Source organism: Nothobranchius furzeri, chromosome 5, assembly GCF_043380555.1.
Source record: "Nothobranchius furzeri strain GRZ-AD chromosome 5, NfurGRZ-RIMD1, whole genome shotgun sequence".
Taxonomy (NCBI): domain Eukaryota; kingdom Metazoa; phylum Chordata; class Actinopteri; order Cyprinodontiformes; family Nothobranchiidae; genus Nothobranchius; species Nothobranchius furzeri.
This window is the reverse complement of record NC_091745.1, coordinates 34,586,528-34,607,608: the sequence shown is the minus strand read 5'-3', so window position 1 is coordinate 34,607,608 and position 21,081 is coordinate 34,586,528. Positions and strand designations below refer to the sequence as shown.

The following is a 21,081-nucleotide window of genomic DNA, read 5'->3' as shown; positions in this document are numbered from 1 at the left end:
GCCCGGATGACTGATTCCAAGTGAGACCGGTTCAGAATACGTTTCAGACGGGTTAACCAGCATCACCTTCTTTTAAATACGGTTTTAATCATTTAACAAATGACTTCCCTAAAAGACACAATTTGTTCCACTTTCTGTAAAATGAGCTCAACACAGTTTGACAAACGCTAACAAAGTGATGAAGACATCCTGTTTAGAAAACTGAGCTCACCAGCGAAGCACCTGGTTAAAAACCAGTTTGGAAACCATAAAAAAGGCACGATTTGTTCTACTATGGGAAGAAAGAGGGACATTTGTTCCCCACAAAACCAAATCGGTCACTGAATTAAACATTTCAGAGTTAAACGGACTAAAAATGTCACAGAAATGCGTCGACACCAGCCAACCTTTGCATCAAGCACAAAAACTGAGCTGCTTTCACACTCTGACCAAATCCCGAAGTGGAATAAAACCTTCAGTCAATGAAAGAAAAACCCGCAACAGTCACAGAAATAAATTAAATCTGACCAAAGTCATAACTGTAATAGACGAGCAAGTTAAAGATGAAGGCCAAAAGACTCGTGTTATTTCTGAGACCATGGAGGGTTTTTCTTTCACTGACTGAAGTTTACTCCACGTCTGCATCTAATAAAGACAAAAGCTGATTCATTCATTCTTTTCAAGAGCCTTCTTATGATAAAACTCATAATGTAAACACAAACAAAAGTACTTTAAAATGTGATTTTATTGCTACATAAATAATAACAATAAACATTTTTTGCCCATTTTCATAAGTGAATATTCATTTGCTGAAGTTCGTCCTAAAACCTTGTTTAAACTCATTTTCCATCCACATCTGCTCTTGTGTCCTCTTTGCTGCTCCTTTTGTTCAGACCGCTGAAGTACTTCTCTCTGAAGGCGTTGTGTCCGTGGTAGGGGCTGCAGCGGGGGTCCGGCGCACCAGCCAGGCCGTCCAGTTCCTGTTGAACGGAAAATAATGAAGTTTCTGTGTTTAACGCAAATAACGACTTCAGCTTTGCTGTCAAAACTAAATATTTAGTAAGGAACGTGGAGTGGTTGCATCTTGAGGTTTTATAACTTTTCTGTATTTTCATTCAAGCACAGAAACGTCTGAGTAGACATTCATGAACACATCTAAAAACCGTAACAATATGGCGTTTGTCTTGGCTGTGAGGAAGCTCCTGATGGGCAGAGACATGGCTGGAAGGACGGAGCGCTGAGCTGGAAGTGAGCACTCCAGATTTGGTCCTGCAGTGTTTGCACCACCTTTTTTTCACTTTTTGTTGCCAAGCAACCAGGAAACATGTCCCATGACCGTTCGGAGGAGACAAACTCACTGTAAGCCCAAATTATAAAGGGCGTGCTGTGTTTGACAAGTGTGTGCAGCGGGCTTCTGCCACCTCGCTTTCTGATTGGCTACATGTCACATTCGTCAGGCAGCTCGCTCGTTTGTCTCTAAAATCAGACAGAGACAATCCAACATGGTTTCATGATTGGATGTGTCCCATCTGGCTCCCGAGCCGACCACGGAGCTCTTCAACATGGCCGATAGTATCACCATGGTAATCCAGGGTGGAGGGGTTAAAAATCTGAATAGTTATCTTTTCGTGAAAATCGGGCTTTAGAAAAGAAAGGATGACGTCCTCTTTCCCTGTTCTGTAGAAATTTCCTGCTGCCTACGTTTAAAGGTCCGCTCCCAAAAAGCTCAGAAAGTGTCTCTCTGGTTAAGCAGCTCAGTACTGAGGCAACACGAGTGCAGATCCAGGCTGTGTGTTCCTGGAAGGTCCAGGCTGATGCTTCACCTCACAATAAGCCGACCAATCAGGGAGGCCTGTGTAAGCCAATCACACCCGTCTTAACAGAGCAGGGAGTCGGTTTTTCTGACATCAAGATTAAAATACACATTTTGAGGAATTTCGATGTGTGCCTCAGCTTGTGATATATAATCACGGAGTTGGAACCTCAACAACAAATTCAAGTGGAATTTGAGTTTTAAAAATGTGGATATGAAGGAAATGCGGCTAAGCCTTCAGGGCAAGGCCTGATGGACACCTTTTGTTAGGGACACCACCCTCTGTGGTCTGAACTCATCGAACACATGAAATAGTTTAAATGTGCTCCTTGAATGGCCGCTGCCTTTTCTCCCAGAGCTTTGAAGTAGACAAAACGAGGCAGTTATGGGTCCAAACTAAAACAACGGTATATTGTGTGATCAATTAGCACTCAGGACACGTGTCAGTTTAGTGTGGCAGGCAGCCATCTTGAATTTAGGCCTAGTCCACACGTAGCCAGGTTTTTTTTAAAAACGAATATCCGCCCCTCCAAAAACTTGCTTCCACACCACCTCGTTTAAAAAAAAAAAAAAAACTGTCCACACCACTGCATTTTAAAAACAAACTGTCCACACCACTGCATTTTAAAAACAAACTGTCCACACGTACCCAGATAAATACGTTGTTAAGGACATGCCAGACCTGTAGGCGGCAGTACTTCCCCCGTTCTTAACCTCGTCCTTCGTCTGTGGTCTTCCGCAAGGAGCAGTAATTCCGCTTGCAAAAACAAACAAGCAGAAAGCGCTTGGACCATTGATAAAGCGAGCGCAGCTCTGAGGGCATCCATGCTGTCGGCTAGTGTAAACACAGGTCGCACACGTGATGTCAGCAGTTTTTTGTCGCGGAAAGTGACGTTGCGGACCTTAAAACTCCGGTTTTGTCTGTCCACGCGCAGACACCCAAAACGGAGAAAACGCAGATCTTCACTTTGGCCGGAGTTTTTAAAAAGATCCGTTTTCGTGTGAAAAAACTTTGTTTCCGTGTGGATGACAGGCCAAAACGTAGAAAAATATCTACATTTTGGCAGATCCCCGGCTACGTGTGGACAGGGCCTTAGTTGGCCAATAAAGTGATGAGTAAATGAAACCGGTGGTCATTTCTGCCCAATCCACAAATTGATCTTCACAGACTGATTAACAAGTGAGGCTAATAATAAAGGATCTCTGGTGAGTCAGACGCTGGAGTATCCGAGTCACCAGTACACAGTAGATCACGTCACGCTGTAAGATGCTCTGTTCTCCTTAAAAAAGGAAATGTTAGAAGCCATTAGGTCGACTCCTTCACCATCAGAACACAGATGAAAACACACGTCCAAGTCACACACACACACGTGCTGAAAAAAGCCCAGAAACATCAAACTGTGAAGCCTGATTAAAGCATGCAGGCAGAGCCACTTTAAAACCTATTTGGAAGTAAAAACAGAAAACGTGTAACCTGAGACAGATACCAGTCAGATAAGATCACACTTCATGTTAACAGGAACGTTTATGGGAGCAATTTGGGGTTTTGAAGTGGAATGGATGTCAGATCTAAAGATGGATGGCTTTCCATAAGTCATGTGATTAGACCATTTAGGGTTCCAGTATAGAGAAATGGGTCAATCACAGCCAGATGGGGCGGACTTACTGCAGAGGGGTGACATGTAAAGACACATGCACATACGTGTACACACACCATACGTACATAGTTACAGACACACACACACCTTCGGTTCTTTGATTTTCTCCATGGTGATTAGGCGTCGTGAAGTGTGGCTGGAGAGCGTCTGCTCACAGTTGCTGACTAGCTGAAGACAAGCATGATGAGGAATCATCTCCTCACAGTACCTGGAGAAGAGCCAAACAAGCACAGCTGCTCAGAAAGAAACAAAGATGAAACAGATTGATATTCCTTAACAGAAACTTCATAATTACATCCATTTGTGACATGAAAACATAACAGATCTCTGGCTGCTTCTGTCATTGGTACAACCCAGCGCTCTGTTCTCTCTTTGTGTCCCGATCTCCTCCTCAAATAAACAAATCCATTACAGCGGTGCCGCGGCGGCCTACAGGCTGAGGCTCCCCTCGAGGTGGAAAAAGTGAACGTAAGCTGACAGCTTGACTGCTCGCTCTGTCATCAGTCAGCTAGTCCAGGTTAAGGACTATTAACAGAGGATGATGTATGTGTTTGCACATTTGTGCCAGCAGCACCTTCTCCTAAACCACCACCAGACTTTTATTGTAACGGTCTGCCCTGTTGCCTGGGTCACAGGTGGGACTTGGAGGTGGGGGTGCGCTAGGTTGCTGTGGCAACACTCAGCCATGTAGCCAGATGATAACTCAGTCCAGCCAATAAGAACCAGCTACTCTGGGATTGGCTGGCCTCTTCTGTTGGGATTATCCAAAAAGCAGAGACACTTTTTCCATGAGACTCTAGTTTCAGTCACAGCGGCTCTTCCTGGATTACCCTACGTCAGCCATCTTCAGCTGCGTCTCTGCTCAAAAGCTATAATTATCACTTTCTCACTCGTGGCGAGAAAGACTTTGTGCTCGGCAACACTGATGCTAAAGTGCACTGCCTCCAGAATCAAACAGCAGTTTGAACCTTCTAAACCTCTGATTAATAATCTAGGATTACCTAAAATGTCCCAGCAGCAGAATAATCCAGCTTTCTGTTTTCCTAGGAGTTTTATGAGGTGCTTTTCACACCTGCAGTTTTTAGCTGTTTAGTCCATACACCAGTATGGACTAAACAACCAGTTTCAACTCTTAGGAATCGTTCGCCATATTTGTAAACGATTCTCTTATCAATTCCAGTCGGCGTGATGACATCACCACACACGTTGTGAAGCTTACACTTTTACTCAGAGGTTACGACGTAGCCAAGGCTTCCCTGGGGCGCACTGACAGAGGCGCCACCGGTCCCTCCGACCACCACCAGCAGGCAAGGCGGGTTAGGTGTCTTGCCCAAGGACACAGCAGCAGCATACTATGGTCGGAGCTGGGATCAAACCTGCAACCTTCCGATTACTGGACAACCCGTTCTACCGCCTTAACTGAGTCAGCCTGGACTTCTGAGAGCACACAAGCTACTAGCTAGCCAAAAGGAACTATAGCTGCATTTTCACTTCAGCGGCTCTGGGAAATGCTGGTTTGGTCCCCCTCCTGTCCCCTTTCAGGACTTTTCTAGGTCATTTCAGCAGTGAGTTACATCGCTGATCAACGCCAAAAGGCATCCACAACCATTAAAAAAGCAGTATTTTGTCAAATGTTGGCCCATTTGGGAAAGGGAAGAGCATCTGTGGCGTAAAAACCACCGTTTTTCACACAAAGCAGTGTAAATTACTGCGTTGTGTTTTTTTGGCTTTGGAAATTTAGAAATGGCCTCTATTGCAACGTCACTGCTGCTTTACTTTTCTTCCATTCTGCCGATATCCTTTCACACTGAGTTATAACTAATCAGCATGAGTTAACCACAAGTCTCACTCACCAGCTTTACCAGGCCTTTCCTAGTCCACACCCCTAACCCTAACTCCAGACCTGTACTCGGCTGGACCCAGAAAAGGCCCAGGAGGTGGTGATTCAAGCCGGGGACGGTGAAATGGAGACGAGCATTAAGGTGTGCTAAAATGACCTGGAAGTGCTGCTGATGGGGAAACGGGTCTAAAGTAGCACCGTCATCCTGAATCACAGTAAAAATGGCAAACGGCACTTTCTAGACTAGAACTACTCCAGGCGCTTCCAACAAAACGCTCATTCACACACTGGAAGCCCCGCCCCCAAACACATCTGACCAATCGGCAGACGTAGCTCCAGAATGTGGTTTGTGGAAGCAGATTTTGGTTTGTTTACAGATTTTTTGTGAGAAAGGAAACAAACAAAGAGAGGGCCGATGCGAACAACTCCGAGGTGTAAAAGGGAGGTGGATGGGTACACGGTGCTGAAGAACCTCTTTCAGGTGGACAAAATGGACGAGTTTCTGCTTCAGGCCATCATCAGCTTCTCCCAAACGACAGGAAAATCAACCGAGTCAGATCAGAGCAAACAAACTACAGGTATGAAGCCCAGTTATGAACTTCAAACCAAACAGAACTGATGAGTGAACCGAGGTTATTGATGTGAAACTGTGAAGACTGAAGTTGGTTCACTTTTCATCTCTCAATTAAATCATCATGAAATGATTCATCAAAACCAGATAAAAGGTCAATAATTTAAATAACAACCTAAGTTTTTCCTACTCTGCATTCTGTGTTTCCTTCCTCACCTTCTCCTGTTTCTAACCTATTTAGTGAACTTCTGACTGAAGAGTGACGCAGCATCATCCTCCCTCGTTTATCTGCAAGGGTGAAAATGACTGACCCGGTCCAGATCCTGTCTTTTACTGAGTCACCTGTCAACACACACACACACACACACACACACACACACACACACACACACACACACACACACACACACACACACACACACACACACACTGTCCCCACTGTTCTATCACGGTCACAGATTTCATGTGGGTGGGGGTTAAGGGAAACCCAATAGCTTCCCCATAGAGCCCCAGATTAGACCCAGGAGACAGGCTACGTCTGGGCTTACACACACACACACACACACACACACACACACACACGCACACACACACGCGCGCGCGCGCGAGCGTCAAAAAGACACAAAGGTCAGCTGGCAGACCATGGAGACAGATAATTCATATATCTGACTTGGCTGCCTGGCCTCACATGTTTATTTTGGCAGAGCCCTCTGACAGGCACGGTGTCGAGCGCTGACGAGATGAGCAGCAAAGACCAACGTGTGAACATGAGTACACAAGCGCACTCACACGTAAGACCACACACATTCATACTTGTGTACAACAGAAAATCAGAGTGGTGCTAATAGTACAGGTAGATGTGCTCCCTAACTCTCACATCAACTAGAAAACAACAACGCAGCACGGTTATCTCATCCCCCTCCTTGTCTTGTCATCAGTGATCAGAAAGAGCTCTGGCCCTGTGGGGGGTGCTCCCTCGAAGGTCCATTTTTGCAGCAGTCTGTTGTGGTTTATGGCTTTACGGTTGAACACCTGCACTCCTTCCCTTTCTGCCAAAGCATGGAACATTTAACAATACCCAACCTTGTTTTAGAAATGCCAACTTGCACAGCAAACCTGTAAAAGCAGCTCAGTTGGGTTTTCCGTGGCCCAGCTGATGGGAAAACCTGGACACACCTGTACTTTATTTTGTGCAAACACTGTCATTTACACAGCTGGTTAGCTATGGCAGAAAGGTGCTTATTGGAGTGTGGATGTTACAGCTCTTAGGGGAAATGCTGAGGAATACAGTTCTTAGGAAAACACGTGAGTTAGAGAGCTCTTTGTGAGGAGCTCACGCACAGCTGTGTCTCAGTAAAACTCTTTATTTAAGGTATTTATTTCAAATGTGATCAAATACACATTTCTGTATGATGGGAGATATTCAGTGAAGGAATTAACCCACTAACAATGCAAGCGAGTGAGTGTTTAGTGGGATGAGACTGCCCCCTAGTGGTGTGAGTTATTATTTAAGAAGAAGCACTATTTAATTTCTAGGGTGGGTTGTTTGAAGGGTCATATCTGTCCAATATCTGAACATTCTCAGTGGGTGGAGCTGGTGCCTATCTGCAACACTCATCGGGTGAGAGGTGGGGGACACCCGGGGCAGGTCTTCAGTCCATCACAGGGACACACAGAGACAAATAACCAGTCAACACTCACTCACACCTAGGTACATTATAGATGGTAAATGGCCCGTATTTGATATCGCGCCTTCTAGAGTCCTGGAACCTCCCATGGTGCTATACAACACAATCAGTCATTCAAGCACACATTCACACGCTGGTGGGCATGAACTACGATGTAGCTACAGCCACCCTGGGGCGCACTGACAGAGGCGAGGCTGCCGAACGCTGGCGCCACCGGTCCCTTCGACCCCCACCGGCAGGCCAGGCAGGTTAGAATCGCTGTACTGGCTCCTCATATGTTTCAGGATCCATTTAAAGGTTCTCTTAATAGTTTTTAGGTGTCTTAACGGTCTTGGGCCTTCTTATCTTTCAGAACTTTTACCTTACGAACCCTCGTGACCTCTGCAGTCCTCTGGCAGCCGTTTCCTTGTGATTCCAAGAGTCAGGACGCATACCCACAGCGAGGCGTCCTTCCAGTTTTATGGCCCTCGTCTCTGGAACAGTCTGTCAGAGGACCTCAGGGTCGTAGAGAATGTTTATGCTTTTAAGAGCAGGCTTAAGACTCACCTTTTTACCATAGCTTTGAATTGATATCTGTTTTCAGCTGCATTGCTTGTTTTATTTTTTTTATTTTATTATTTATATTTTAGTTTTATTAGACATTTATGTCCTAGTGTTTTACTATCTTTTAATCAGTTTTTGTAGTTATTTTACTATCCATATTGGCTCTAATTATTTTTATGATACTTGTTTGTTCGTGCCAGTGTTTTCCTCTGTGGGGCCCTCTGCCTCGGGGGTGGTGGTCGACCGTGGCGGCCTGGGCGCACCTCGGGGAGTGCTTAGGCGGTGGGGGTTTTTGCCCTACCTCCCTGGGAGCCCTGGGCTGGTGCCTTGGCTGCTGCCGTCAATCAACTTCTACCGAGGCAGATGGCTCACCTGATGGCGGGTCGTTCATTACGTAACCCATCTGAACTCGGCCCAGTGTTTACTTATATTTTATTTATCAATTTTTATGTTTTGTGTGTGCATGTTTGTATTTGTTGTGTGTGTTCCTTAGGAAATGGGATGTGGGATGTGTGTGTGTGTGTGTGGGTGGGGGGGGGGGGGGGGGGCAACTGTCATAATTATTTTTATCTTTTTGGGGAAATGATGGGATTATGGGTAATATGGGGTAATTTTAACCTGTAAAGCACTTTGAGCTGCATTTTTGTACATGAAATGTGCAATACAAATAAAGTTTGATTGATTGATTAAGTGTCTTGCCCAAGGACACAATGACAGCGACAAAGTGAACGAGGCTCGAGCTTGCAACCTTCTGATTACGGGGTGAGCACTTAACTCTTTATAAATAAAATGACTGATTGATTATCTCCTTTGCCACCGTTATCCCTTATAGAAGCTAATCCACAGAGAGGTGGAACCGGCAACCTCGCTGCAAGGCAGCAGTGCTGCAAACTGAACCACCGAGGGGTCATTTAACGCACAGATTTAAAGTACGATAAAGTTGTTGTAATTAAAATACCAACTGAGAAAACAGCAACATAACTTGGAAATCCTCGTTTTCTTTTCTAAAACAGGATTTCTGGAAATTAAAAACCCATCAAAGATCAAATAGTTCATGAAAACTGCAAAAAGGAAAATTAAGCAACTAGACATCTTGCACATACGTTCAATTCACAGAGCAAAAGAGTTGAAATGTTACTCATTAAAGATGAGACACACAATCTAAATAGCCAACTGTGTGAGTTAGCAGATAAAAATGGCTTTTTATGTCAGTTTAATCAGTCAGTGAACTTAAGGCATGATTTAATCCTCACTGCTGAATGCTGTTAAATGATTTTCACCAAATTAAAACAAGAACCAAAAGTTTGTCAGCTGCCATAAAATCAGAGTTAAAGCAGCAGCTGAATAACGTGTTTACTCACTCGGGCCTGTAGACGGGCAGCCAATAAACGAGCCTCCCGCCCACAACCAGGTGCTGGGCGGAGAAGTGTAACAGGTCTGCAAAGATGTCGCTTAGGTTGTACGCCTGCGAGACGGGAACGTGGGAATCGGCGTAGCTTCAGAGAAAATAGAAACATCAGAACACTGCGGTCTTCCCAAAAGGTCTGAACATCCCAGAATTTACCAGGAAATTCTAGCCTGACTTCAAGATCTCAGCCAAGTCTATTACAGATGCAGACAAGAACATGTTTATGGAACGTCAGGTGTACGTACCTGCCATCAGGGGCTTTAGCGATGTCCTTGTGGGAGCCCGTTTTCCTCGTTGATTCTCTGATTCCATATGGAGCTAATAAAAAAACAGAGTGTGTGTGTGTGTGTGTTAGAACGTCACTTCTTAGACATTTCGTTATTCTTTCACTACTTCTGAATAAGCTGTCCTTCTACACACGATAACCTGTAGCTGCGTCTATCACACCTTCACGAGACGTTCAGGGAACTCTGTGAATTCTAGCTGCAGTGCATCAGTTACAGACATGTTGTGTTTATTTCCCTGCTGTGATTTTTTATGTTTGAAATGAAGACTTCATTCATTCATTCATTCTAAAAGGAAACAAATGAGCATGAACCTGAATAAACACTGGACATGGGTGTGTGTCACAGGATAATAAAATACTCGGATACCAGGATTCTCGCTTATCGAAACAACGCCACAGCGAATGTGTGCTGTAATCAAAGCTAAGGGTGGTCCAACCAACGTGATAAGTTATTGTTAAAAAGACAAATGATAGTGTTTGTTATATTATTTATAAGAGGGGGAAATGTTTCATATTTACTGTAAATGTTGTGTTCTGCTGGTAGGTAATTCATTTAGAACAACTCCAGGACCTACGGTCAGTAATGATGGCGTCAAACAGAGCGGCGTTCCTCCACACCGGCTTCGATGCGTCCGACACCATCACATCCACATACATCTTCTGTGTTCCGTACTGCCGCAGATTCGCTCTGATGTTCTCGTCGGGACCTCGCCACTTCTGGTTTTTACGGCTGGACCGACCTTCAAAGCCAAGGCATGGCTGTTAAATTTGTAAAATTGCAATTTGGAAAATTCTTTATTTTTTCACAGCTGAAGGACATCAAGAGACACATCGCCAACTGTAGCTGGAAGTGAACGCACCTTTGCCGTGAATAGTGTTGTAATCAATATCTGTTCCACAAACATAAGCTCCAAAATGAGAACACGCGACCAAAAGACTCCCTACGGCGGACAGAATCAACACAAAAAATTTACTTTTTAAAATTTATTCTGTGACTGAAACTTTCTGTGAATTTCTGCATCTGACGGTATGAAGTCACCTGTGCCAACAAAAGGGTCAAAAACAAGGTCGTTCTCTTTGACCTTAGCATGGTTGGTCATGATGAACGAGAGGCCAGCATCCATGCTGGTGTTGCCAATGAAGTGTCTGCTCTTCACGCTGTGGGAGCGAATCAGTTCCCGCTGACCGTCTGCAATCTGATCCAGTAGGTTACAAGAAGCGTTTAGCCGAGAAACCCCTGATCTCCTTAGCTTCACTTAAACAGTCAAGCGTGATCTCACCCATCTGCCAAAGTAGACGTAGTTGGGATGCTCTGGGATGTTGTTGGGATCTGTGCCGTAATCCTCCAACAGACAGAAGATGTGCTGAGGGCTCTTCAGACTCACTGTACCTTCAAATGGAAGATATTCCAAAGCCTGGAGCAGAGGGAAGAAAAGACTCTACAAGATGTCCATTCTCTCGTTTCCATTCCAAGCGTGTGTATATATTAAAGATAGTTTTCTTTCTTCTTTCTAACTACTCACATCGATCTTTTTGATCCTGTCTGCAAACAGCAACGTTTTGTTGAACGTGTAGACGTTAATTCTGTAGGTGGACTCTTTGTGCACATATGGACTCTGTAGAGTAACATCCTGAGGTTAGAACAAAAATCAATGATTTTCTGCTCCAAAGTGAACTAAGCAGTCGAACCATTTTCTCTGGTGAGTAGTTCAAAAGGGATGTTCTGAGTTCACTGTGAGTGCGTCCGCGCCCCCATAACTCAAAAGCAGACCTGGAAAGACGACATGGAATGGACTACAACTAGATAACGTGATCACTGATTGGGTTCTGGGAACTTTTCCAGGTCTGTCATAACATTTTTTTTTAATTGAATCCAGCTAAACCACTTACTTAGCACAAACAGATCTGGCCATGACACTGCGAACATCTTCCTCTGTCAAACTGTTCAGGCACCAGAAAGGGGACTAAAAAGCACGCACGCACGCACGCACGCACACACACACACACATTAAAATCTTACGTACTTGCTTCCAAGTAATAGGAGTAACATCGAGCCATTGAAACCTGTTCATTGAAGTTTTCACACGGAAGAAACGGTTTTGCTCTGAGAGCCAGCAAAGCCTTGATTTCCTGTAAGACAATATTATTTTCCACCAAATGCAGCGTTTTTACAGAGGCTAGACACACAACATGGTGATAATAACACAGACAGAATACATGCGTGAAGCTGTAGAAAGTCAGCAAACATACAAATAAACTTTATTTTATATGAATACACGATTCACAAACATTCGACTTAGCGTTAGCAGGAGGCTAATGAAGCTACATGAAACAGCGGCCACCGCGTAGCCACGAAGAGCCGTAAACAACCACTAAAGGTCAAACAAACACTGAGATGGTTTCAAAACGTTACCGGTAACCTGAAATCCAGATTATCGTGAGCAAGGTGCAATAAATACTGAAGGCATGTTCTACTACAGGAAGACGCCATGTCTGATGCTCACTCATAACAAGTCCGGGTTGAAACCAGGTCTCAAACACAAAACCAGGTCTCAAACACAAAACCAGGTCTCAAACACAAAAAACACTTATTACCATATTAAACGGTAATTACACATAGCACATTCAGTAAACTAAACCAGTGTGGTTTTATTAGTCTTCTATTACAGTTATTTCTTAAATCAACTTTGAATTATCCAAATATTAAGTAAACTGTTGAACATTTTATCTTTTATTTTTAATCAAAGTTTTTAATAACTATATAATTATGGCTAGCGTCCTGGACACGCAGACGTAGATAAACTCCCTCCTTTAAAGGCAGTAATCTGCTTAACACCGCAGATAAATCACGTTTGTCGCGCACACCCTCCTCTCATCGCTGATTGCTTAGCTTATCGTCTCCTCCTCCCTATTGGCCAAAACTGCTGTCACTCAACGGGACTGCCTGCTGATCGAAAAGCATTTAAAAGCTGCTCATGTCAGCGGAACCGCAGCTTGTTTGTGAGAAAGTAGCTACAACAGTGGACATGGTTGAATTTTGGCAGTGGTGAAGCGTTGCTGCAGCTCAGACCGGAACCAAATCATTTCTATGTAAGTTGGACTATTATCACTAAATGTCTGTGAAGGTTCTCAGTCATCCAGGTCATTGTAGTCTAAGGAGCTTTGAAAGAAAGCGTCTGGACTTCTTTGAGTTGCTCATCCGAGAGGGTTTTCTCCAAACACAACATACCAGTGTACTTCAGGCCCAGCAACACACTCAGACAGAAACTGGTTCACCCGAAAGACAAAACTCCTAAACACAAACAACAATGTGGTGTATGCTGTACAGTGCAGCGAGGAATGCCCAGACCTCTACATCGGAGAAACCAAAACAGCCACTTCACAAGCGAATGGCACAACATAGAAGAGCCACCTCCACGGGACAGGACTCAGCAGTTCATTTGCATCTAAAGGACAAAGGTCACTCTTTCGAGGATGCCAACGTTCGCATTTTGGACAGAGAGGACAGATGGTTTGAAAGAGGAGTAAAGGAAGCCATTTATGTCCACTGTGAGCAACTATCTTTGAACAGAGGCGGTGGTGTACGACACCAACTGTCTGCCATCTATAATCCAGTTTTGAGATCCCTTCCCAGATGCCTCAACACCCACGCATATCCTGGGCCATCTGACCTCAGGAATTCACATGATAGGGTGGGGCCAGGCTTCACAATGAGCTCACCCGAAACTCTGGCTGAATAGGACCCACACCCACCCTCACACCTGGGCTCATGTGTTTATGTAGAAGATCATCAGGGGGTCTTTTGTTCCCTCTTCGTTTTGAAACTCCCACTGGGTTTGAATCTGGGACTCTCCTAGCCTGGCAAGCCAGACTAAATAAATTTATTATTTAGTGTAAATGTATTATTCTTGCAAAGCAAGAATTTGGTCTAGTTCACTAGGCTAGGACTCTCCACCATTTGACCTTAGAACTGAAGAAGCCTCTCGGATGAGAGGTGAAACATCTTCAAGCAACTCAAAGAAGTCCAGACGCTTTTCTTTCAAAGCTCCTTAGACTATGATCACTAAACGTTGGTTTTGTCTGTCAACTTCTCAGATTTTTATTTTGGACTGGTATTCATTCAGCCTGTTGTCTATTATTTTAATTAATTATCATCTACAGAGTTGTTGTCAGTGATGGGGACCAACAGCCAGATCTCGTCAGAGACTGAAGATGACATCCACCCTCCTGCTGGGCTGCATGTCTCCGTCAAAGGTCTGAAAGAAGGCTGGCAGAAGTGGTGCAGTGAGCACCAGGAGCAGCAAAAGCACAACCCTTTCAGCCACAACACCAGACTGAGTGTGGTGGTCCCTCAGAGGGGCCAGGATGACTATGGAAGACCTCTACAGGGGTCTCTGACAGAGCGGCGTGGGCAGGAGGCTCACACACACATCAGTGATGAGGTCCAGAGGCTGTGCAAGGAGATAAGGACCATCGGAGAGCTGAAGGATGGGGGCGGACGCAGCAGTGGAACAAAAGTGGTGGCTGTAGAATTTGGAAAACTTTTTGAACATTATGTGACGATCTCCAATAAACTGGTGGGGACTCTGTTACGGGCCAGAAAACAGAGACTGGTTGAGTTTGATGGGGAGATGCTCTGGTAAGGGAAGGATGATCATGTGGTCATCTTTCTGGTGGAGTGAGCACAAGCCTTGATTAACAATGCCCTCTACCTCGACAGCAGGGTAGTAAATGTTACACGGCCTGTGCTGCTCTCAGGTTTACGTGTTCATAGCAACATTTGCAGATTACACCCAGTTAGGTGAGGCTATGCTATGTGGGCGTTTTATTACAGCCTGTCCAGGTGTTCAGGAGGTATTTTGCTAATGAACTCTGTCCGACTGACTGATTTACAGCCTGATGATGGTGATTAGCACACCTGCCAGGATGAAGCTAACCCAAAGATGATGAGTGGTAAATCTAGTGGTTCATGTGAAATCCAACCAGTGTTTTCATAAAAAGCTACGTGGTGCTACAGGATGAACCGGAGCCGGCTGGGCTCCACAGCTCGTATTTATCATACGAGGGCAGTTTGAGTTTCTGTAAGCCACACGGTCAAAGAGACACAAGTTTTTATGCCAATTAAATGTTAATCAATTCCATTCATGAGCTTTTAGTAGTAAGAAGAAATCGCACAGTTAAGAGTTGTAATGTAAAAATCAAAACTTCTGTGTAATTCCTCAGGCTTTAAGCACCGACTGGTGCAGCCGAACCAACAGAAAAACTCAAAAGTCATTACTTATTAGTACCGTTTATTCTAAATTAAATACATATATACAGCAAAAATAATAATGCACATATACTTACATTCAGTTTTTATTAGCAGTGAAGTTTGGCCGTGCGTTACGGTTGAAACTAGAATTCTACCCCCAGAAGTAGACCCATCCAACAGGAAATGACACAATATTTCATCCTATTTATGTTCTGGTTCATGTTTTACTAATTTTAATCTTTTCTTTTATCATCTTGTTTGTTTCAGTTTTCACAGGTTCAGTCACAACCTGACTGTCACTGCAGGAGCTGAGGAATAAAATATCGCACTGGTTATGTCACAACATCCATTTTCACATAAAACCCTTTCAGCATTTTTATTAAAACAATAAATAAACAATCTGATGCACAATAACAACCGTATTTCAGCGCTTGTTGGGATTATGTTATGCTATCATTTGAGTCGGAGGATTACGCTTGTAGACACTTTATTCATGCTTCGTTTCAGCTAAACTGCAGATTAGAACATCTGAGATGTTCTGAGAATAAATGAAGATTTTGTTTGGTGTCAAACATTAAAACATCAAACTTTCACTGTGGTTTCAGATTTTGTTTCATGCATGAGATGTAGAAACAAGTGGAGTTATGCTGGCAGCTGTGTCTGAGTCGTGACTTTAACAGGTGTTTTGGGTTTGGTAGGAGTTATAAATGATTCTTCTAATCTCATTGGTTCAATTTCAGACATTTTGTTATTCCAAAACAAGTTACTGGAAATTAAACAGTTTGACCTTAATTTCACCCATAACAGCAGATTCCTGGGTCATCCCAGTGACGTACGCCTCCTCACGCACACTAAAGATTTATATTTGGCTCCTTTTAAACTCCCAAATGTTTTTAGAATAAAAGATAAAGTGGTCACATTCAAAAGATGAAAAATAAGTCAAATACTGTCTTTAGCTGTGGCCAACCGACTATAATCCCTGTGACAGCCAACAGGACATCTGCAAGATGGATGAAGACAAATCCAGCGGATCATTTTGTGTTGAGAAGTTCGATCAACTGATCTGCCTGAAAAAAAAAACCCAATAAAGTCAGGCATTAGTCGTTACCGCTGGTGCTTCCTTCCTTTCACCAGATCAGATCTAGGGAACAGTGCAGCTTAGCAGGAAGTATGAGCACCATTAGCACTTGTAGCACTTAGCTTGTGGACTAATCTGAGAAAACGTTTAAAGTTTTGGTTCATCGTTTAAAACATTTAACATTCTAAGGTTTTCGTTTTCATGTAGAGTCTGGTTCTGTAAACAGAAGAGCTGATTTTTCTAATCTGGAGGGAAAATTAATTTTGTCAATAGCAGACAGCACCCTCTGCTGGAAAAGAGATGAAGTTCAGTCCAGGTGAAGCTTTAACTTAAACTTATATTCCTGAACTAAATTCTGCATTTTTGTGGTTTCAGAAGTTGTTGCCCCCTACACCCAGTGATGAAAAACACACAGAAACTTCACACATTTCAAAAACTAGAAATATCAGTGCTGTTTGTGGTTTTTACACAACCTTTGACGAAAACTTCAAGGAAAAACACCATCTGGCAGACATTTATCAACTAAAGAAATAATGTTTTTAGATGCATGCAGGAGTCTGTTAACGCATCATTTCGAGTACAACCCGACATGAGAACAAATGTTTGTTTCTTACCAGCAGCACACTTACAGGTGCTGGCCAGTAAATTAGAATATCATCAAAAGGTTGAAAATATTTCAGTAATTCCATTCAAAACGTGAAACTTGTACATTATATTCATGCAATGCACACAGACCAATGTATTTCCGATGTTTATTACATTTAATTTTGATATTTATAGGTGACAACCAATGAAAACATCAAATCTGGTATCTCAGAAAATTAGAATATTCTAAAGGCCAATGAAAAAATGTTTGTTTCTCTAATGTTGGCCAACTGAAAAGAATGAACATGAAAAGAATGTGCATGTATAGCACTCAATACTTAGTCGGGGCTCCTTTTGCCTCAATAACTGCAGTAATGCGGCGTGGCATGGACTCGATCAGTCTGTGGCACTGCTCAGGTGTTATGAGAGCCCAGGTTGCTCTGATAGTCGTCTTCAGCTCCTCTGCATTGTTGGGTCTAGCGTATTGCATCCTCCGCTTCACAATACCCCATAGATTTTCTATGGGGTTAAGGTCAGGCGAGTTTGCTGGCCAATCAAGGACAGGGATACCATGGTCCTTGAACCAGGTGCTGGTGGTTTTGGCACTGTGTGCAGGTGCCAAGTCCTGTTGAAAGGTGAAGTCTGCATCCCCATAAAGTTGGTCAGCAGCAGGAAGCATGAAGTGCTCTAAAACTTCCTGGTAGACGGCTGCATTGACCCTGGACCTCAGGAAACAGAGTGGGCCAACACCGGCAGATGACATGGCACCCCACACCATCACTGACGGTGGAAACTTTACACTGGACCTCATGCAACGTGGATTCTGTGCTTCTCCGCTCTTCCTCCAGACTCTGGGTCCTTGATTTCCAAAGGAAATGCAGAACTTGCTTTCATCAGAAAACATAACTTTGGACCACTCAGCATCAGTCCAGCCCTTTTTGTCCTTGGCCCAGGCGAGACGCTTCTTGCGCTGTTTCATGTTCAAGAGTGGCTTGACACACGGAATGCGACACCTGAATCCCATGTCTTTCATGAGTCTCCTCGTGGTGGTTCTTGAAGCGCTGACTCCAGCTGCAGTCCACTCTTTGTGGATCTCCCCCACATTTTTGAATGGGTTTGTCGTCACAATTCTCTGCAGGGTGCGGTTATCCCTAGAGCTTGTACACTTTTTTCTACCACATTTTTTCCGTCCCTTCGCCTGTCTGTTAATGTGCTTGGACACAGAGCTCTGCGAACAGCCAGCTTCTTTAGCAATCACCTTTTGTGTCTTGCCCTCCTTGTGCAAGGTGTCAATGATTGTCTTTTGGACAGCTGTTAAGTCAGAAGTCTTCCCCATGATTGTGGTGCCTTCAAAACAAGACTGAGGGACCTTTTAAAGGCCTTTGCAGGTGTTTTGAGTAAATCAGCTGATTAGAGTGGCAGCAGGTGTCTTCTATATTCAGCCTTTTCAGAATATTCTAATTTTCTGAGATACCAAATTTGGAGTTTTCATTAGTTGTCACTTATGAATATCAAATTTAAATGTAATGAACATTGGAAATACATTGGTCTGTGTGCATTGCATGAATATAATGTACAAGTTTCACGTTTTGAATGGAATTACTGAAATATTTTCAACCTTTTGATGATATTGTAATTTACTGGCCAGCACCTGTAGTAGTGGGGAAAAGCTTACCGTGATAAACCAGTAGGAGTTGAGTCTGTAGAAGAGGCGAGACATGAAGCCCATTTGACTGGCAGGTGCAAGAACATGGAGATGTAAGTGTGTGACAGAACAGAAGGGAGGCCAGTGGAAACCAAACCTGCCCAAATAAACACCAGATTCTCAATGATGCGTCCAACGAATCCCATCTTTCCCAATGTTAAACCATTAACAGCTGGGAATCTGACAGCAGCAGAGGACTGAACGTTCCCAACCTGACGTCCGTGAGATCAGCGACACTGTTTCTTTGGAGAATCTGTTTCCCCACTTCGACCATCTGCTTCACTAGAAACAATAAAAGCACACACTACGTGTTAAATAATGCTAAAATCAATACTTTAGCTTCACTTTTACCAGCTACAGAACAGAATAACAGCACAATATAATAGGGGACAGCAGCTGATGTACCTAAAGGCACGTGCTCTTTGCCGAGTGATTTACAGTTTCCAACGTGTTGGTTTGGGACTACCAGGTAGTGATGTGGAGCTCCGGGTTTAATGTCTCTGAAACAAGACAGCTCCTCGTCCTGCCCCGGGAGGAAAGCACACATTTATTATAAAACACTTGGTTTACCACACTGGATTTTAACATTTGGGTTCAAGCAGACATATCTTAAAATATAGCTAGGAAGGCTCCATCCTGACATCTAAATGTGAAGGACTCGCGTCAGTGTTTACTAAAGCACTCGCAGTAAAATGTTGGCGTTAACGATTCACAAGAACTAGGAGCAGTTTATGTGAGAAACATGCTAAAGCTAGGTAGCGTAGAACTCAAAATAACAACGACCACATAAATCTCACGGAGTGCAGAAGCTCCGTGCCCATTTCCTGGTTTTCAATTTTGCAGAAAATGCACTTCTTGTCATAAGCCCCGACTGGAACACCGCTGGGTTTGGAAACACCAACTTGAACCGGCTGCTCTGCCTCCACTTCTGCCATTGCTGATCTGTCAAAAACCAGGTTTACTACTCGAGCACAGATGTCATCGAGCTGGAGGAATTCAGGAACAGGACACGCCCCGTGTACGTCTTTTGGAATCGTAGGATGTCCAAGGAAGATCCCGCCTTTCTCGCCTCTGATTGGCTAGAAGCAAGGGCGTAGGAACCGGGGGGGACGGGGGGACGGGTGGGACGTGTCCCCTCCAATATTTGACAAACGCGCATTTGTCCCCCCCCAATAACATGGAGAAGACTCGCGAGCTTTTATTTTGAAAGACACCGCGGACTTCTCTCCGACACAGCCCCTCCCCTCAGGGAGTTAGACAGGCTGGATGAGAGAAGCAGGAGTCAGAGAGCCGGGGCAGACACAGGGAGACAGACGGCAGCAGCTTAGCGAGTTCCTCTCATGGGCAAAAAAAGAAAGAAATGAATCGTGAGTTGGTAATAATTTAGTCCAAGAGTATAATTGTATTTCTGGTCAAATGCTAAAATGGCTGACTAACGTAAACATCTTGCTAGTTAGCATTAAACATTAAACAACACTACTAGTCAACAAAAAATGGCGAATTTTACAGTAACAGACAAAAACCGTTTGACACGAAATAAATAAAAAAGTAGAATCTCCACATAAAAATGGAGTTTGTAAGTGTGATTGTTGCTTGTTTGTTACGTTCTCATCACATTTCATTTTTAAACCTTATTCATGTCACTTTTTTCATATAAGAGACCAGAGGAAGCTCAGCAGGAAAATGATGAAGAAGGTGAGACAGGCAGCGCCAGACCTGCTGAGGGTGAGACAGGGAGAGCCATACCTGCTGAGGTGCAGGTAGGTGCTACAGTGGAGTGAGATTTTAGATGGTTGATGAGAGGAAGATTCGAGCATGATAACAAGTGAGCACGACTAAATAATACTATAACAACCATGATTTTAATGTTGCACTAGTCATCCAACAGTATTTTTACTCCTTATTCCTGTCCACTGTTTTTATATTAGAGATCAAATGAAGTTCAGCAGGAACCAGTTGAGGGTGAGACAGGGAGAGCCAGACCTGCTGAGAGTGAGACAGGGAGAGCCAGACCTGCTGAGGGTGAGACAGGGAGAGCCAGACCTGCTGAGGGCGAGACAGGGAGCGCCAGACCTGCTGAGGGTGAGACAGGGAGAGCCAGACCTGCTGAGGGCGAGACAGGCAGCGCCAGACCTGCTGAGGGTGAGACAGGGAGCACCAGACCTGCTGAGGTGCAGGTAGGTGCTACAGTGAAGAGTGAGATGGTTTTAGGTTGCTGATGAGAGGAAGATTTGAATGTAATAATAAGTGAACACAGTTAAATATATGTAATCCCATTACAAGTAGGGCTGGGCAGTACGGTTTAAGAATAAAATAAATGCTTCCTTAGAAATATTAGAAAAATAAGTGTTGAACTCTGCTTTCTGGTGCATTTAGACTGCAATTTTGGCCACTGTTTTTTTCTTTTGTCTCTCTGAAAATTAACGTAGTTCCAGCTGTTGTTGTGAGTGAATTATTTCTTTTTTCATTCTGTCAGAAACAGATTTTTCTGATTGTTGGTCAGCATTGTTGGCTGATGCAGTTTAAAATATTCTGATGAGAGTCAGATCAATTCAGACTGAATATTCACAGCTTTAGTCTTGTATTAAATCTGTTTACACATCTCTACCCATAGGAATAAGATAATATATCCTACATTCATATTATTAAAATATATCCTACATTCATATTATTAAA

General features: G+C 43.8%; 2 protein-coding genes across 6 annotated transcripts; one reads left to right on the top strand and one right to left on the bottom strand.

Moving 5' to 3' along the window:
• Positions 1-706: 706 nt before the first annotated feature.
• Positions 707-19,409, bottom strand: LOC139070030 (tRNA (guanine(10)-N2)-methyltransferase homolog). 5 transcript variants are annotated; one of them, XM_070551595.1, is made up of 15 exons: positions 19,308-19,409; positions 18,811-18,928; positions 18,618-18,687; positions 18,376-18,502; positions 11,677-11,750; positions 11,476-11,557; positions 11,310-11,402; positions 11,067-11,201; positions 10,826-10,982; positions 10,647-10,727; positions 10,362-10,526; positions 9,746-9,818; positions 9,454-9,588; positions 3,538-3,658; positions 707-959 (listed from the first exon to the last, which is right to left on the bottom strand). In XM_070551595.1, the coding sequence occupies exons 1-15, from the start codon at positions 19,338-19,340 to the stop codon at positions 819-821; spliced, it is 1,605 nt and encodes a 534-aa protein (XP_070407696.1). In that variant the 5' UTR covers positions 19,341-19,409; the 3' UTR covers positions 707-818. The 5 variants fall into 5 exon arrangements, with proteins under 5 accessions (XP_070407696.1, XP_070407695.1, XP_070407697.1 ...); XM_070551594.1 differs by having other exon boundaries at positions 19,203-19,340; XM_070551596.1 differs by lacking the exons at positions 18,376-18,502; positions 18,618-18,687; positions 18,811-18,928; positions 19,308-19,409 and adding exons at positions 11,851-11,916; positions 12,200-14,499.
• On the top strand, positions 13,962-14,429 carry LOC139070031 (actin-binding Rho-activating protein-like). Its single transcript, XM_070551599.1, has one exon. It carries the CDS (start codon positions 13,962-13,964, stop codon positions 14,427-14,429), a length of 468 nt encoding a protein of 155 aa, XP_070407700.1.
• Positions 19,410-21,081: the final 1,672 nt, after the last annotated feature.

What these genes read in the sequence shown, in the direction of transcription:
- LOC139070030 (XM_070551594.1), bottom strand. Translation starts at nt 19,340, where the DNA reads ATGGCAGAAGTGGAGGCAGAGCAGCCGGTTCAAGTTGGTGTTTCCAAA. An exon ending in CAAAGAGCACGTGCCTTTAG is followed by an intron (nt 18,688 to 18,810) that starts GTACATCAGCTG and finishes TATTGTTTCTAG; the next exon opens with TGAAGCAGATGGTCGAAGTG. An exon ending in GCCAGATCTGTTTGTGCTAA is followed by an intron (nt 11,558 to 11,676) that starts GTAAGTGGTTTA and finishes TCGTCTTTCCAG; the next exon opens with GTCTGCTTTTGAGTTATGGG.
- LOC139070031 (XM_070551599.1), top strand. Translation starts at nt 13,962, where the DNA reads ATGGGGACCAACAGCCAGATCTCGTCAGAGACTGAAGATGACATCCAC.